Genomic DNA, 15,694 nt, shown 5'->3' with positions numbered 1-15,694 from the left:
GCTCCACAGGATGTGGGATCTTCCCAGACCAGGGACTGAACCTGTGTCCCCTGCACTGGCAGGCGGATTCTCAACCACTGTGCCACCAGGGAAGCCCGTACAGGATATTGAATATAGTTCCCTGTGCTATACAGTAAGACCTTGTTGTTTATCTAGTTTATTTATAGTAGTTTGTATCTGCTCATCCCAAACTCCTAATTTATTCCTCCCCCATCCCTTTTTCCCTTTGGTAACTGTAAGTTTGTTTCCTGTGTCTGTGAGTCTGTTTGTGTTTCATAAATAAGCTCATCTGTGTCATTTTAGATTCCACGTGTAAGTGATAACATGGTATTTGTCTTTCTCTGTCTGACTTACTTCACTTAGTATGATCATCTCTAGGTCCACCCATGTTGCTGCAAATGGAACTATTTCATTCTTTTTCATGGCCGAGTAATATTCCATTGTATATATGTACCACATCTTCTTTATCCACATTCATCTGTCGTTGGACATTTAGATTGCTTCCATGCCCTGGCTGTTGTGAATAGTGCTGCTGTGAACACTGGGGTGGCACCCTTTTCTAAAGGTTAAAGCTCTTTTTCTGGTCATTCCCATTTGGTTTCTCCTAGCTGAGGGCAAGAGCCAGGTGGAGGCCTGGGGAGGCCCTCTGTGCACACCAAAAAGTGGGCCCTCCTGGGAAGTGCTCTGAACTCCCTGGATAGCACTGCCTGCACGGCCGGGAAGGCCACTATTTTTTTTTTTTTTTCTTTTTTGGAGGGTACACCAAGTTCAATCATCTGTTTTTATACACATATCCCCGTATTCCCTCCCTCCCTTGACTCCCCCCCCCCCACCCTCCCTCAAGTCCCCTGTGACCTCCAGCCAACTGAAGCAATTTCTCCAGTAGCATTACAGAAAATGGGGCAGCTGTTGGCAGCATTGCCTCAGGCCAGTTAACTCAGAAATTCAGTCAAAACAGGCAGCAGGGTTCATTTCTCTGTGATTTTTGGTGAACCAAGTCCCCCAGTCCCGCCCCTGACCTCCCTTCCTCCTGGGTTTCTTGAACCTTCCTCCTTGCTTATGGTGAGTTTTTAGGCATAAGAAACTGACATCTATTACTGCTTTTTCCACTTCTGCAGAGACAGCCGCTTTTCTTCCCTCCTGATGTTAGGTTTGCCATGGGGTCCAAATGTAGTGGAACCCTGGACTCCTCTCCTGCATCTGGCCTTGTCCTTGACCAGGGTGGGACCTTCTGGGTCCAGTTCTCCACACAGTGTTCTTCTTGCTACCTGTGCATGTGGAGCAGGTAGACAAGTGGCTCAGGATCCTTGAAACTGAAAATGGAAGTTTCATTTGGGTGCCATACCCGTGCGTGGAATCATTCCCAAAGAGACCTAGCTCCTGCCCTAACAAGCAGAGTGGGTAGAGTGGAGCCATCATCATTTTTTTTTTCAGAACCACTATCTTTACGTCATCATCTTTTGTAACTTTGTTCTTTCGAATGGGATTGTTTTTATTCTTTTTGTGGTGACTCGTTTAAGAATTTCCCTGGCAGAGCAAGGTGTGGATGAGTAACTTTATCCACAAGGAGAACCACTGGAGGATAATTCTTGGATAAGTGCAGCCTAGAGCAGAAAGGACAGGAAAGGACACGCCTCTCTTGGGCCCAGGTGCTCTCAGTGACAGCCCCACCAGGATGAGGGCGAGAGGGGAGACTGAGGCCAGGGTTTGTGCTCAGTTCCAACCACAATCTAGGACTACTTGCAAGTTTGTGTGACGCTTCAGCCTCCAGGCTTTTCAGGTTAATGCTTTCATGTCCCCAAAGAAGCCAGTGGTCTCTGTCTTCCATTTTCAGGGGTCTGATTTGGCCTCCTTGTGTTGGGGGTAGTGAAGGGGAAAGTACTACCTTCTTTTTATAACTCTCCAAGACCCCAGGGGAGCTAGGCCAGGGTCTTGGGGCTTAGTCCCCAGTACACAGAGATTTCCCAGCTGGGCCCCTGTTCTAGGCGGTCCTGAGAGTCAGGAGAGCCCAAACTGAACCAGAGCATCCAAGCTTACCACTCCTGTTTGCCAAATGGGAGAACCGAAGTGATAAAACTCTAAGGAATTCCAGACCCTCACTGTGGACACCACTGTGGGTGTAGACAAGGGTTTGTTTTTTTTTTTTGGAGGGGGGGAGGTGGCTACGCTGCACATCGTGTGGGATCTTTGTGCCGCAATTCAGGATCGACCCCGGGCCCCCTGCAGTGGAAGCGCAGAATCCTAACCACTGGACTGGTAGGGAACTCCCTACAGACAGGTTTTAACTCTACTGCAGTCTGAGGTCTTGAGGTCTTGGCCGCCTCTCCCACTGTTGCTGTCTCTACTCTCCACCCAGCATGTCCAAACCCGCTGCAAAGTCATGGGAAGAGGAGAGAAACAGAGAGAAGAGGCCAGTCTGCACTGCAGGCTGTCCTGGCCCTTGGGGCAGAGAACCCAGCTCCCTAAGGAGCAGGGCTCTGACACAGGGCGCCTCTGTTGAGGGCGGGCAGGCGAAACCTGGGACTGGGCGTTGGCCCCGAGCCCACATGCCCTTGTCCAGCCGGCCACCACCCACAGCCTGTGAGTCACTCCGGCAAGCCCTGGTACAGGCCAGCAGAAGGGAGGGGAGCTCAGCTGGCCTGGGAGGGGCCAGGATCGATGCCTCAGTCTTCCCTTACTGGGAGAGTCAGCCCTTTAGGGTCCAGTATCTCAACTTGCCCACCTATGAAATGGGATTTTCACTAAATTATAAGATTGGACAATCCCTTGGAGGTTTCTTGTCTGATGTTTATAAGGATCACTCTTAAAAGGAAGTGTCCACCTAAACCTGGAGTCGGGTGGGTCAGCGTGTAAGGCTTCCCTGTGTGAAGAGGGAGGGGCCGGATGTGGGCGAGGCTTCACTTGAGCAGCCTGGTTTGGTCAGGAATCACAGCTGCCCTCAGAGCCCAGGGGTGTGCCTGCCCTTTGGGCGATTTTTTTTCTTTTCTTTATTGTATGGTACATCTACAGAGGAGTGCAGAAAACACAAGCAGTGTAAAGAATAATTATGAAACGAATATCCGAGCTGCCACCACCCAAGTCAAAGCTCCTCCCGACCCCCCGCAGGGCTGTTCCCTCATCAGAAACCCTGCACTCCCTACAGGCCACCACTCACTTGACCTTATGGTCATCACTTTCTTCTGTTTCTGTTATGATGTATATGCGCCCCTAAACAGTAGTTTTTAACTGTATGGAATCATATTGTGTGTGTTCGGGGCCTTTTGCTTCTTCTGTTTGACATCATGAGATGCACTGGTAGTATTGTGGCTGGTTCATTTTCACTGCTGTGTAATATTCTGTTGTCCACAATGTCTCCATCCCTGTACTGCTGATGGATAATCGTTTATTCCCAACCAGCTGGTATTTTTAGCAAATGGCTTGATCCCCTGCCCCCACCCCCAGCCGCCTGCTGCTATACCAGGTGCCTGGTGAGGGGCAGGGGCCGAGGGTGGCTCACCTGGGGTAGGGTACCGTGCTGTCCCTGGCAGCCAGGCTCACACCTACGTCCTGTGTGTCTTGCAGCTCGCCGGGATCGCAGTCCTTGCCATCGGACTATGGCTCCGATTCGACTCGCAGACCAAGAGCATCTTCGAGCAAGAAAATAATAATTCCAGCTTCTACACGGGTGAGTGGGGGACCTTGCCGCTCCCTCCAGCTGCAGAGAGTCCATGTTGATCCAGGATCTTGGGCTGGGGAGGACTTTTGCTCCAGCCGCATTGCTAGTGGGGTCCCTTTCCAGCCAGCTGTGCTTTTGTGTAGTTGCGCCCGTGCATTTGCATTTGACCGATGTGGTTTCTTTTTCCACGCTGACCAAGCCTGATGTTTGGACCATTCTCTGATGTGAAGTCAGGGCTGCCAAAGCTGCTGCCGCTCTGGAGGGTTTCAGAACCTCTGTTCTTGCCCGTGAATTTCTCTCTGAATTTCATATCTAAGAAGGCTGGTTCATTTCCTTAATTTAAAAAGCTTTCTCCTGGGGACCCAACGAGCCAGGAAAGAAAGGGAACATCTCCCCATGGTTCAGACAGGGGCTCAGAGACCCAGAGGACCTGCCTCCTGGATGGCAGTCAGATTAATACAAGAGACTAGAAGAGGCGCCAGCCCTTCAGACCCCCGCGCCAGGGCACAGGTCATGCGTGTTCGGTCTTATTTGTTTTCTAAAGTGCTTTTGCTTTAGGGCAAAGGCTTCCAGTTTGAACATGAATAGATTTAGCAGGTTTCTTTCTACACACGGGTCCTTTGGCATCTTTTTCTAGCATCATTCTGTCACTTTTACCGGCATATTGCCATGTAAGCACCTCTAACAGGAGTGGGGGTGCTGGGGCCAGTTCCCCAGTTTCTGAGTCAGCTCACAGAACCTGTGGCTCTCCCCTCGCCTGGTTGAAGGATAGGAAACACTTCATTTGCGAGAAACAAAAGCAGCCCCCTATTTTTAGGAGGATGCTGTCATGTCATCAAGCTCAAAGTGTAAGTTTGGTCACTTCCTTTCCACCCACCAAAGAAGTTATTTTTTAAAAAAAGACGGCGCAGACAGTCTGAAGAGCGTTCTCACCCAGACCTTCAGGAAGAGCTCGGTGTTCGGCAGCGCGTGACGCCCACCCGCCTCCCAGCACCTGCCTTGAGCCAATGGGCCGGCAGGCGCCTGGGTCTGGGGATGGCTTCCCTGCCTTCCACTTTTTGGTGGTGATGTTAGTTGGGGTTTTTTGTTTCCCTATTGTCAGAAAGAAAGTGAGGGAAAGAAAAGCACAACACACTTTTTTTTTTAAAACTCCACACGCAGAGTTTTTACGGAGCAGGTTTCCATAGTGCCCTGACTTGTTTTAGCAACAGCATTTTTTTGTGAGTTTTTCGGTGGCTGCGGCTGGCCTGGAATGCCACCCCATGAGCTGGGGCAGTGGGGCCGCGGGGTGGGGGCAGGGCTGAGGGCTGGCCTTGAGCTCTCCACCCCACGTCACAACAGGAAGCTGGGAGACAGCAGAGCTGGGGGCTGGCACGTGCAAGCAGGTGGCATTGACCTAGAGAGAGTCCCTGGCCTCCCCATGCTGTGCAGGTGCCCGGCTCCACACCTCTGGTCCCTCCCAGCAACTGGTATCTGTGTTGTTTTCTAGGACTCTGGCTCATTCTGAGTATTTTTTTTTAATTGGGGTTTAGTTGATTTAAATGTAGTGTTAGTTTCAGGTGTACAGCAAAGTGAATCAGTTATACATATATCCACTCTTTATTATTATTATTTATTTATTTATTTGCCACAAAGCTTGTGACAGCCTCGTTCCCCAACCAGGGATCAAATCTGGGCCCTCGGCGGTGACAGAGTGGAGTCCTAACCACTGGGATGCCAGGGTGGTCCCAGTCTACTCGTTTTTAGATTCTTTTCCCATATAGGCCATTACATAGTATTGAGTAGAGTTCCCTGTGCTATACAGTAGGTCCTTATTAGTTGTCTATTTTATACATAGTAGTGTGTATATGTCAATCCCAATCTCCCAATTTATCCCTCCCCTCCCGACGCCACTCTGTATTTTTAGATGTGGGGGATGAGGAATAATGCCCCCGTGCTCATGCCTCCCCCACCCCGCCCAGAATCAGGGCTCAGATTTGAAGCCAGGCCCAGGAAAGCTGCATCTGGGACTATCCAGGCTGAACTGTGGGGAGGACACCCCGCATGGGAGTAGAAAGTAACTCTCTAGGCCTTTTGTTGTAGGGGTTTTTTTTTGGCCATGCTGCACAGCTTGTGGGATCTCAGATCCTGGACCAGGGATTGAACCCCGGGCCACAGCAGTGAAAGTGCCAAGGCCTAATCCCTGGACCACCAGGGAATTCCCTCTCTAGGCCTTTTGACTTCACCCCAGCTGTGGTCAGGGGCGACAGGCCCCCAGTACCTGCAGGTGACAGGTGGGAAAGTCAGGCAGGTGGCAGGAGAATGGCGAGCATATAGGCCTGCCTCTGGGAACCCCCCGGGCTTACGTCCCTGGTCGTTGCAGGGCCCTTCTGATGGCCCGTGTGCCTGCCTGAGGTGACCAGGAGCTGGTCTGAAGGCACATCCCAAAGAGACACAGCAACCCCTACTCGGGGCCCCGTGGCCACTGCCCCCTGAGCTCTGATAGATGGATACGAACCCTCTACTGTGGACCCCTTCCTAACAAAGGGCTCAGCTCTGAAGACTTCATTCTCCTGGCAGAAGCCCAGGGCCTGGAGGGTGACGCAAGTGACATCCATAGAACACAGTCAGTAACTGACCACTCGGGCCCGGCTGGGCCTCACGCCTCGTTGAGTGCTTTGGGCAACTGAATAACTGTCGTCCCCAGGCAAAGGGCCAAGGAAGCTTCATCCTGTGTGTCCCCTTCCCCCTCGGGCTATGACATCAGCCTTTGCAATGACCCGCAGCCCCTCTTCCAGCAGAGAGTGCCAGCTTCACCCCGGCTGCTCTTGCTGACAGCATGGGGTGACTGTCCCTTGCACGGGGGCACAGACCATCTGTGGGGCAACCCACAGGCCAGCCTGGCCACACAGCTGACGCTTCAGGAAACCTGAAGGACCCAGGGGTGTCTTTTCTTCAGCAGGCCCACAGCTTTCAAAGAAGAGAAAGAATGCATAAGCAGGCAGAGAAGCGAGAAAAGAAAGAAACTTTGCAACCTTCAGAACAGTCTCTAGTGGATGCAGAACGACTGACAGCCTTATATGGGCCTTCTCACCAGTTGGGGCCCTGGAGATTCAGCCTGTCAGCAGTGTCTGTAATCCCAGGCTTCAGACAAGTTGGGGAACTTTTTCTTGGTCCCAGGCCAGCAGCCCTTCTTAACTCCTTGGTGACCTTCCAGAACCAGAGCCACTGAATGAGGGTGTCTGGGGGGCTCCCACCAGAGGCCCGGCATAGCCACCCCCCAGTAGCATTCCCAAGATGTGCTAAGCTGGCTTCCCTGGTCCAGCTCACAGCCTGGGGTGGTTTATTCTGTTGCTCTGTGCCTGGTTTTCCCCATCCTCACTGGCAGGGCCTATACACCCACCTCTCCAGGCAGAGACCTACGTGCCTGACACACAGAGTTCACTGTGGCCTCATTGATGAGAACGGCCATCGGTGGGATGGACAGGGACAAAGAGAGAGCCACTGGGGAGCAGACTTAGGGTTGCTCAGAACCCCTGCTTGACTTGCTTGGAGATAAAAAACTGTTCTCAGCAAGTGGAGGCCAGAGGCCCTGCCAGATTTTGTTCTGCACACGAACAGGTGTGGGGAGCGCTGTTTGCAGGATGGGGTGGGGGTGATGACAGGAGGCTGATGTGTCCCCTCCTTTCCCGAGGCCAAGAGCCCCAATAAACAGGTGGAAAAGAAGGCTCTTGTGTAAAAGACACCCTGGCAGATGCTACCACTTCACCAGAAGCTTTTTTTTGGACTAGGCCTATAATGTCAGCCTGAAAAAAGGCAGAATAAACAGCCCTGAAGCAAATGAATACAGTCATCCCAGAGAAGGCTCCGTGACGAATAACTTTTTCCATGAGTCAGACCAAAAGCTAACATCCACTTGTTTTAAAAATGGGAATGCTTTGTCATTTATCACCATCAGCGTCTGCTAACAAGCTCAGGGTGCAGGCCGGGAGGAGCCTGTCCCAGGGGAAGCCCTGGATGGCCCCTTGAAGCAGCAGCCCCCGCCCTGCGGTAGATCGGAGGCTTCCGGGCTTGCTGCTCGCAGCGGAGCCGCCCCATAGCTTGATGGCCGCTGTCAAAATCCCCATAAACAGCCCCCAGGGAACGGCTCACCTTAATCCCGGCGGGGGAGCCGGGAGGCTGAGGCACCTCAGTCTGCACCTGTCGGAGCAAGATGTAAAACCGAGACCCTTGGTCCTAAAATCTTTGTCTGCTGAGCCCAAGGATGAATATTTAATATTAACTGACAGGCCCATTAGGAGAATGTTCTCTCTGCATGGGAAATGCTTTTTCCTTTAGTGGCTCTCTGTTGCCATCGACCCAACTCCCCTGCCTTCTGCCAGGGTCGCCCGGGCTTCTGGACTGGGTTCTGGATGGAGAGAAAACGTGTCTGTCTAATCATCCCCTCTCAATTCTATTTTATGTGCTTGTAAATCCTTTTGATCTCCTAACACCCCTGTTTATTCACCCCCTGCGATGGAGCTCAAAGGAACAACCTCATCCTTTACCATCTTGCCCCGATGGGGAGGATGGAGAGATAAGGAGAAACGGGGGCCGTGTTCCTGCCCCCGCTCGCCGGGGTCCCCACGTCAGAGCCCAGACCCAGAAGCGCCGCCGCTTCTCCTGCGGCGCCTCTGCGTGGGCGGGGCGGTCCTGCCTCCCCAGGTCCAGCCTGTGGCCCCACAGAGTGGACAGCCTAGGAGGATAGGACTTGAGGACAAGCTGCATTTGTCCCCTTGCCCAGTCTGGGCCAGGCGTGCACAGAAACAATACCCATATTCATCCGGGTTTGCCAGCAAGTCCACGTGACTTGACATCACGACAGATGTGGGGGGACGGGCCGAGGACAAACGCTCCCTTGTGTGCGGTCCACGCTGTGCTGCCCCGGAGCCTCCGCTGGGGGCTCGCTGCACCATTTGCTGCCTGCACGGCTCGGGCCCGCGTGGAGGGTACGGATGTCGCGTGGTGAAATCACGGTGACACCTGCTAGGGTTCTCATCTCAGTGTCCTGCTGTGTATTGTGGGGAAGCCTCCCTGCTTCTGCCTGGTCCCAGTGAGAGGACAGCAGGGAGGGAGCAGCGTGTCTGTGAAATTCGTCATCACAATTGTCATCCGTTCTTCATGTCACGAGTGACAGTAGCTGATTTACATCAACTGTACCTTAACAAAAAGATTAAAAAAATTTAAAAATTAAAGTTAGAAGGATTAACAGTAGCGAGCACTTGTTGTGGACATTTGGAGCATGTGGCCTAATCCTCACAGCAATCCTTGAGGTGGGCATTTTCCCTGTCCCCAGTTTGCAGATGGAAAACAGTGACGCAGAGAGATAAGTGGCTTTCCCAGGGTCTCAGAGCCGGCTTTCAAACCCAGGCATTTGGTGCTCTCGACATGTGACAGTAGGCTCTCCCAGGGGTGGACAGAACATGCCTGTAAGCCAGGGAGGCCTGGGACTTCTTTGCCAGTTTTCCCGTGGGGCCAGACAGGGGTGGGCGGGGGAGCCGGGTAAGGGGACAGTCACTGTAGGACAGCTGTGCTTCCCAAGAATATGCACGATGGGCCCCTCTGGGCATTCCCTGGAGTGTGGAGTGACTAGGGCCAGGGCCACGTCCTACTATGTTCGCCTGTCCCAGGCCAGAGTTGTGGAACTCACAGCCCTTCACCCCCCCACCCCCCATAGGACACCCCAATTGAGCGCTTAGAAACCATGCCCTTCATCCTCCCTCTAGCAAGGAGGAGCCTTTCCACCCTTAACCTGGGGTAATTGAATTGCAGCTGTAAGGTCTCATTGGTGTGCTATAAGGGAGCTTTTGAAATTTTCTAGCAACCAACTTCTCATTTTGCTAATAAGGAAATTGAAGCCCAGAGAGGGAAACTGTCTTATCCAAGATCACACAGTAGTTAATAGCAGAGTTGGGACCAAAATAAAGGTCCCTCAGGCTGTGCTTTGCACTAGAGCTGGGTTCTCATGCCCTCGGGTGTTGCTAATGCACAGGCCTGGCTGCCACTGGACAGTAGGGCAGGGACACATCCCCTCTGGGCATCTGGCAGAACTGGCCCCCCCAGAGCATGTGCATACCCCTTCCTGCTGAAGGCTTGCTCTGACAGCCTTTTCTGTCAGGTAGAGGCCCGCAGGAGGCTTGTCAGGAGAGTCTAACTTAACTAGCAGGAATGGATCTATCCAGGTGGAAACAGGTGACAAGACTGGACCAGTCTGTCCTGAGTAGAATCTGGGCATCCCGTGGATGTTCTCTGTCCTAGGTCAGGGGTAATGGACACCTTCCAGAAGGGCTGAGGGTAAGGTGGGAGTGAGGGCTTGATGCAGTAAGGATGCGGAGAGGGAAAGGGATCAGGAAGTACCTGGGCCTCCCCCCACCCCACCCCCCGCGCCGGCTAACGGCTCCTTTTCCTGTCCTCTGCCCTGTCCCCTCAGGAGTTTATATTCTGATTGGAGCCGGCGCCCTCATGATGCTGGTGGGCTTCCTGGGCTGCTGTGGGGCCGTGCAGGAGTCCCAGTGCATGCTAGGACTGGTGAGTGTCCCCTCTGTGCCCACGGCCCCGGGTCTGCAGGTACCCCACCCAAGATCCCATAGACCAGGGGGTGGGATGGGGCAAAGCGGGTCCCCAGGGCCCCAGCCCCGAGCCGTGCCCCCATCGCTGTCCTGTCCCCTCCCCCACTGCCCTGTGGTGACACTGCTCCTCTTCCTTTCTGGAGCCTCATGTCTTATCACTTCTCTTAGGCAACTAAATGCCAGGACTTTGCTTTTCCCTTTTTCGAGGACCACGTTTGCTTTCTTTCCCTGAATCCACAGGTACCCTTGCCTCCTTGTTTCAAAATTTGTTACAATTTTCCTCGAACTCTACAGTGTATTTACTTCCTTCTTTCCTCAAATCTCCATGATTTTTGTGAGTGGGTGAGGGTATTTTATCACTGCCTCTTCGTTAACACCTTAGAAATACCATTTCTGGGATCTGTGCCTCTGTTCTCCTCCTGCGGCTTTCCCCTCCTGGCCTTGACTGAGTGCTGGCAGTTCTGTGAACCTCCTTCCACCCCTTCGAGCATCCCTACCTCCTTCCACCCCTTCGAGCATCCCTATCTCCTTCTGCCCCTTCCGAGCATCCCTTCCTGCCCCCGGATGCCAGGTCCCCAGATGCCCCATCTCCAAAATGCTCTTTGCTTGTCCCAGCTGGCCAGCTGGGACTGTGCCTCATCCCAGCCCTTTTCCTTCCAGTTCTTTGGCTTCCTCTTGGTGATATTTGCCATTGAAATAGCTGCGGCCATCTGGGGATATTCCCACAAGGATGAGGTAGGTTTTCTCGTTAGGTCTCTAGGGAGTTAGGGGATGGGGTGATGGCGGCAGAAGGGTATCCCGGCTAGTCACTTGGGTCAGCCTTCAACCATCAAATGTGCCTCTAATGGGAGCTCCCCAGGGCAGGGGATGTGAGCGTTTACGCTTCCCTGTGTGGATGAGTGCCAGCTGCTGCTTCCAGTGCCCTGGACGTTGCTGTCACAGAGCAGGTGTTCAGGCAGTGTCACTGGGTCAGTGTGTCCGCCTCTCACACCTCAGCAGCCCTCCCTGCAACTTCTCTGGAACACGACTTAGGAAAACATGGCTTTGTGTGGCCTGCACACCCCCCTGCTCCCTCCCCTAGTATATGAATGCATGCCACCACCCGCCAAGGACTGCACCACACTCTCTGAGGGTCCAGAGATGCGTGAGCTGTAGTCCCCACTTCAAGGAACTTTGCCACCTAGTGTGGGAGAAAGATGTGCATTTGACTAGTGTCACAGAAGTCATTTGTATCCAGAAGCCCCTTGGGATGTGAAAGCTGGGATGGGGAAGGAGACTCTCTTCTGGCTTCATGGAGAGCGGGGCATTGACCTAAACTTTGAAGGAGAGAGGGGATTTCATGAGGAAAGTTGGAGGCTGGGCCTTCCTGGCAAAGAAAGGGTCTGAGCGTAGCTGAGCATGGGCTTGGTGGGGGCGGCCAGGGTGGTCCCTGCATCAGAACAGTGTTGTAGGAAGGGCTATCTTGTCACGTTTAGCAGGAGGGGCAAAAAAGAGACACTGGACACAGGGGGTAAAAGAAGATTGAATTATCCAGATGATAAAATCTACAGCCATGGAAATAGGAAGCGCTAATTAAGAAAGATGCTAAGGAAGATGTTGGATGTTGGTCAATTCTCTGATGTTGGGTGTGGGGACCAAGAGACAGGCATTCGTTAAACAGGGATGCAACCAGGTGCAGGAGGATAACAATGTCTCCTTCATATTAGAATATAATAGTTAGTTCTTATCCCATATTTACTCTGCAGCAGACACTGTGCTGCAGGCTTTATCACCTTGAAATCCTTGCAGTAACTTCTGAGATCAGGACTGTCATAATCTCCATTCCACATAAGCAGAAACTCATGTTTGGTAATTTGGTGATTTGCCAAAAGTCACACAGTCTCTAAGTGGAGAACAAAGATGGAAGCCTGAAGAGCTAGTCAGGTCCGAAGTAGAATGCTTGTTTTTAATATCTTAGATTGAGGCAGTTTAATTTTGTTTCTAAGCTTGAAGGGAACAAACCAAGGTGGGCTGGAGGGACCAAACAGAGGTGCAAGAAGAAGGGAAAGTGGCTGGAGCAGTTCCTAGAGGATGTGGGAGGAACTGGGGGGACCCGGAAGCCCCAAGGGGGGTGGGCCCTAGCCCGGTGGCTTGTCTGCTCTGTGACATTTCCACACATGAGAATTTGTGGCTGTGCGTGAACAAGATGGAACAGGTGACATTTGTTCATAAAGAAGCCATCTCTGCTCCTCTCTTGTCTGTGCATCCCAGGTGATCAAGGAAGTCCAGAAATTTTACAGGGACACCTACAGCAAGCTGAAAAACAAAGACGAGCCCCAGCGGGAGACGCTGAAAGCCATCCACTACGCGGTACGCTGACTCCGCTAAGACGCCGCCCTTCTCCTTGCCGTTCTTCAGAACGCGTGTGCATCTCTATTTCAGTCCTCTTTACTTGTCTCTCTCACCCCCATCCCTGTCCTTCTCTCTGCAGCTGGACTGCTGTGGTTTGGCTGGGGGAGTGGAACAGTTCATCTCGGACATCTGCCCCAAAAAGAACGCACTCGAAAACCTCACAACGAAGGTAAGCTTAGCACATGACCCTGGTGCCCTGCCCAGCTGCTCTGGGCAAATCCTGCCAAAGTGGATGTGCACTTGGCCCCCTTGTTCTGGGAGGACAACATCCCAGTGCTTCCTAAACACCTCTTTCCCCTGGGAAGGACCCAGGGTGGCCGTCTCCTTTCTCCCCTGCCCTGGGCCTCTGTTTCCTCAAGGGCAACAAAACAAAGGCCAGGGAAATAACAAAGCATTCTAGTTGCCTGCAACGATTGGGCCCTCCAGCTGTTGTGTACAGGTGATGCTCCCAGGCCTGAATTCCTGCTTTTTTCTTGTGGCTGCGTTGGGTCTTTGTTGCTGTGCATGGACTTTCTCTAGTTGCAGCAAGCGGGGGCTACTCTTTGTTGTGGAGCGCAGGCTTCAGTGTTGTGGCGCACAGGCTTAGTTGCTCCGCGGCATGTGGGATCTTCCCGGACCAGGGCTCAAACCCCTGTCCCCTGCATTGGCAGGCAGATTCTTAACCACTGCGCCACCAGGGAAGTCCCTGGACTCCTGCTTTTTAGACCTGGGAGCAGCTCGTTATTGTGAGCTGGAAGAAATGTCCAAACGTCAGAATAATAACTCCCTGGCCAGATAAGACATAGACCCCAAAGCAGGGTCTCACCCCTCTTCTTTCCCTGCTTTCTTGCCCAGATTTTGGGGACCCACCTCCCATCTCCCTCCTGGTTCTCCTTTCCATCCACCAGCCAGTCCCCAGAGGGCCACCACCAGCGCCCCGGTGTGAAATGGGTGCCATGGGAGGGCAGGGTGAGCCTGGAGCAGGGGCTGTGTGAGACCTGGGTCTTGGTTTGTCCCCCTCAGTCCTGCCCTGAGGCCATCGAGGAGGTCTTCCAAAACAAATTCCACATCATTGGCGCCGTGGGCATCGGGATTGCTGTGGTGATGGTGAGTGTCGGAGGCGTTGGGAGGGAACCTTAGGGATCAAGGTTGACGAAGCCCTTGCTCTGGCCGGGCACTGCTTTAACTAATCGACGGATGTATCAACAATTTTAACTCTCGCCATACCCGTGAGGTGGGAACTATTCGTATTCCCATTTTACAGAGTCGGGCCCGGAGAGACAGAGAAGTTGAGTACATTGAGGTCAGGAGTGAAGCATCTGGGATCTGAACTCTGTGTCTCCGGAACCCATTCCCATAACCATTAAGATTCGGGGGCAAATGTAAGGTGATTCCACGGTGTCTGGTTCATGGACTACACTTGGAATAGCAAGGATGTAGATCACCCAGACCTGTTAGTGACCCTGGGATAACCTCCAGGATATGTCTTCACTGTACACCTGCTTTTCTTTGCCCCACGAAAGTAGTTCAGTAAAAGCAACATGGATGTGAACTATCTCACCTCCCACTGTGGTGGGAAAGATATCCGAAAGTGGACAAACAGAAGGAGACTGAAAACTTCCAACAGCCTACTCTCTTGCCAGTCTGCCCCCAGAACCCATCAGGTTCCCTAGGGTCCCCCTCCTTCCCCCATGAGAGAGAGATGAGACTCTGTAAAGGACGTGGCCTTCCTCTGCCCCTTGCCAAGACTCTCCCAGAGAGAGAATAGCTTCCTCTCTCAGTGTAATTGACACCCCTGCTCTGCATCTGGGAAGGACTTGAAGCAGCTTTCAGTAAAAGGCATAACAATACTTTTAAAGCTAGAATAGAAAACACAGACATACACAAAGAGGGAAGTGAAAGTATTGGCCTGTAGAGACAATCGGAGGAGCTGGAATCTGAGCATTTAATTTAGCCCTGAGCTTCTCTGTCTCACCCTGAGAGCTCCCAGGGAGCTGGCTTGTACAGCCTGCAGTAGCCCGTGGCTGCAGACTCAGAAGCCCCCGGGTCAGCGGTCCCTCCACTGTCTCACTTACATCTCTCCTGCTTCACACCCTGCACCTCGCTTGGCCTCCCGGGCACCTTCTCCTTGTCATTTGGCCAGACTGGCTCCTGTCTTCCCCTCTCCCTCTGCCTTCCCGCAGCCGAGCCGCGCAATTCCTCACACCCCTTGCTGTCTTCCAGATATTTGGGATGATCTTCAGCATGATCCTTTGCTGCGCCATCCGCAGGAACCGAGAGATGGTCTAGAGTCAGCACTGCAGCCTGAGCAGGAAGGCTCACCCCTGAAGACCGCTGGTTGTTTTCTCGGGGTTCTGGGGTTTTTTTGTTGTTTTTTTTGTGGGGGGGGGGGTGGTTGTTTTTTAATTTTTGGTTTTCCTTGCCACTAACTTTAGTATTCATTCTGCGTTTCTAAACGAACGTTATTCTCTGTTTGTGTGTGTAAGGCTTTATTCAGTATTGATATTTGTAGTTAAGGGATTTGGGGATTTGGGTTTGCTCCAGTTTATATTGTTTTGGTCATTTGTTTTTGCTTATTATGTTAAGCAGAAATCCTGCAATGAAAGGTACTATATTTGCTAGACTCTAGACAAAAGATATTGTATATAAAGAGATTTGTGTGTGTGTCTTTAAATAGATAAAAAATATCTATCACGTTTAATCAGGTTGTAACTTATGTTAAAGACAATTTGATACATAATAAAAGATGATGACAACATCCCAAACTGGTTTGGGGGTTTGCCTCCCTACTTTTTCTTTTAGAGCTACTTATTTTTTCAGATGTCTTTCACCTGCTCTTTGCTCTGTGTTTATGTGAGAAGTGGGTGGGAAGGTTGGTCTCCCTACTTCACTAGTGAAGAAATCATGGCATGGAGAGATGAAGGGATTTTGATCCAAGATCTCACCTTTGTTCACGCATCAACACTGGAACCTAGTCGAGGACTCTTTCTTGAAGCAATGTGATATGTCTTGAGGATACAGCAGTAAATGTGGGACTTCCCTGGTGGCACAGTGCTTAATAATCCGTCTGCCAATGTAGGGG

The 15,694-nt window shown here is 52.1% G+C and overlaps 1 protein-coding gene across 1 annotated transcript in view; it reads left to right on the top strand.

The window, feature by feature from the left end:
* CD9 (CD9 molecule) overlaps positions 1-15,381 on the top strand; it is a 33,477-nt gene extending 18,096 nt beyond the window's left edge. Inside the window, exons 2-8 of the mRNA XM_057702934.1 lie at positions 3,562-3,664; positions 10,104-10,201; positions 10,903-10,977; positions 12,493-12,591; positions 12,713-12,802; positions 13,636-13,719; positions 14,836-15,381. Of these exons, the coding sequence (XP_057558917.1) occupies positions 3,562-3,664; positions 10,104-10,201; positions 10,903-10,977; positions 12,493-12,591; positions 12,713-12,802; positions 13,636-13,719; positions 14,836-14,901 (615 nt within the window). The 3' untranslated portion in view covers positions 14,902-15,381. The remainder of the gene's footprint in view (positions 1-3,561; positions 3,665-10,103; positions 10,202-10,902; positions 10,978-12,492; positions 12,592-12,712; positions 12,803-13,635; positions 13,720-14,835) is intronic.
* Positions 15,382-15,694: the final 313 nt, after the last annotated feature.

The sequence above is a fragment of the Hippopotamus amphibius genome, chromosome 12 (genome assembly GCF_030028045.1).
Source record: "Hippopotamus amphibius kiboko isolate mHipAmp2 chromosome 12, mHipAmp2.hap2, whole genome shotgun sequence".
Classification (NCBI taxonomy): Eukaryota; Metazoa; Chordata; class Mammalia; order Artiodactyla; family Hippopotamidae; genus Hippopotamus; species Hippopotamus amphibius.
The sequence above is the reverse complement of the archived record's forward strand: the minus strand, read 5'-3'. Positions and strand labels throughout refer to the sequence as shown.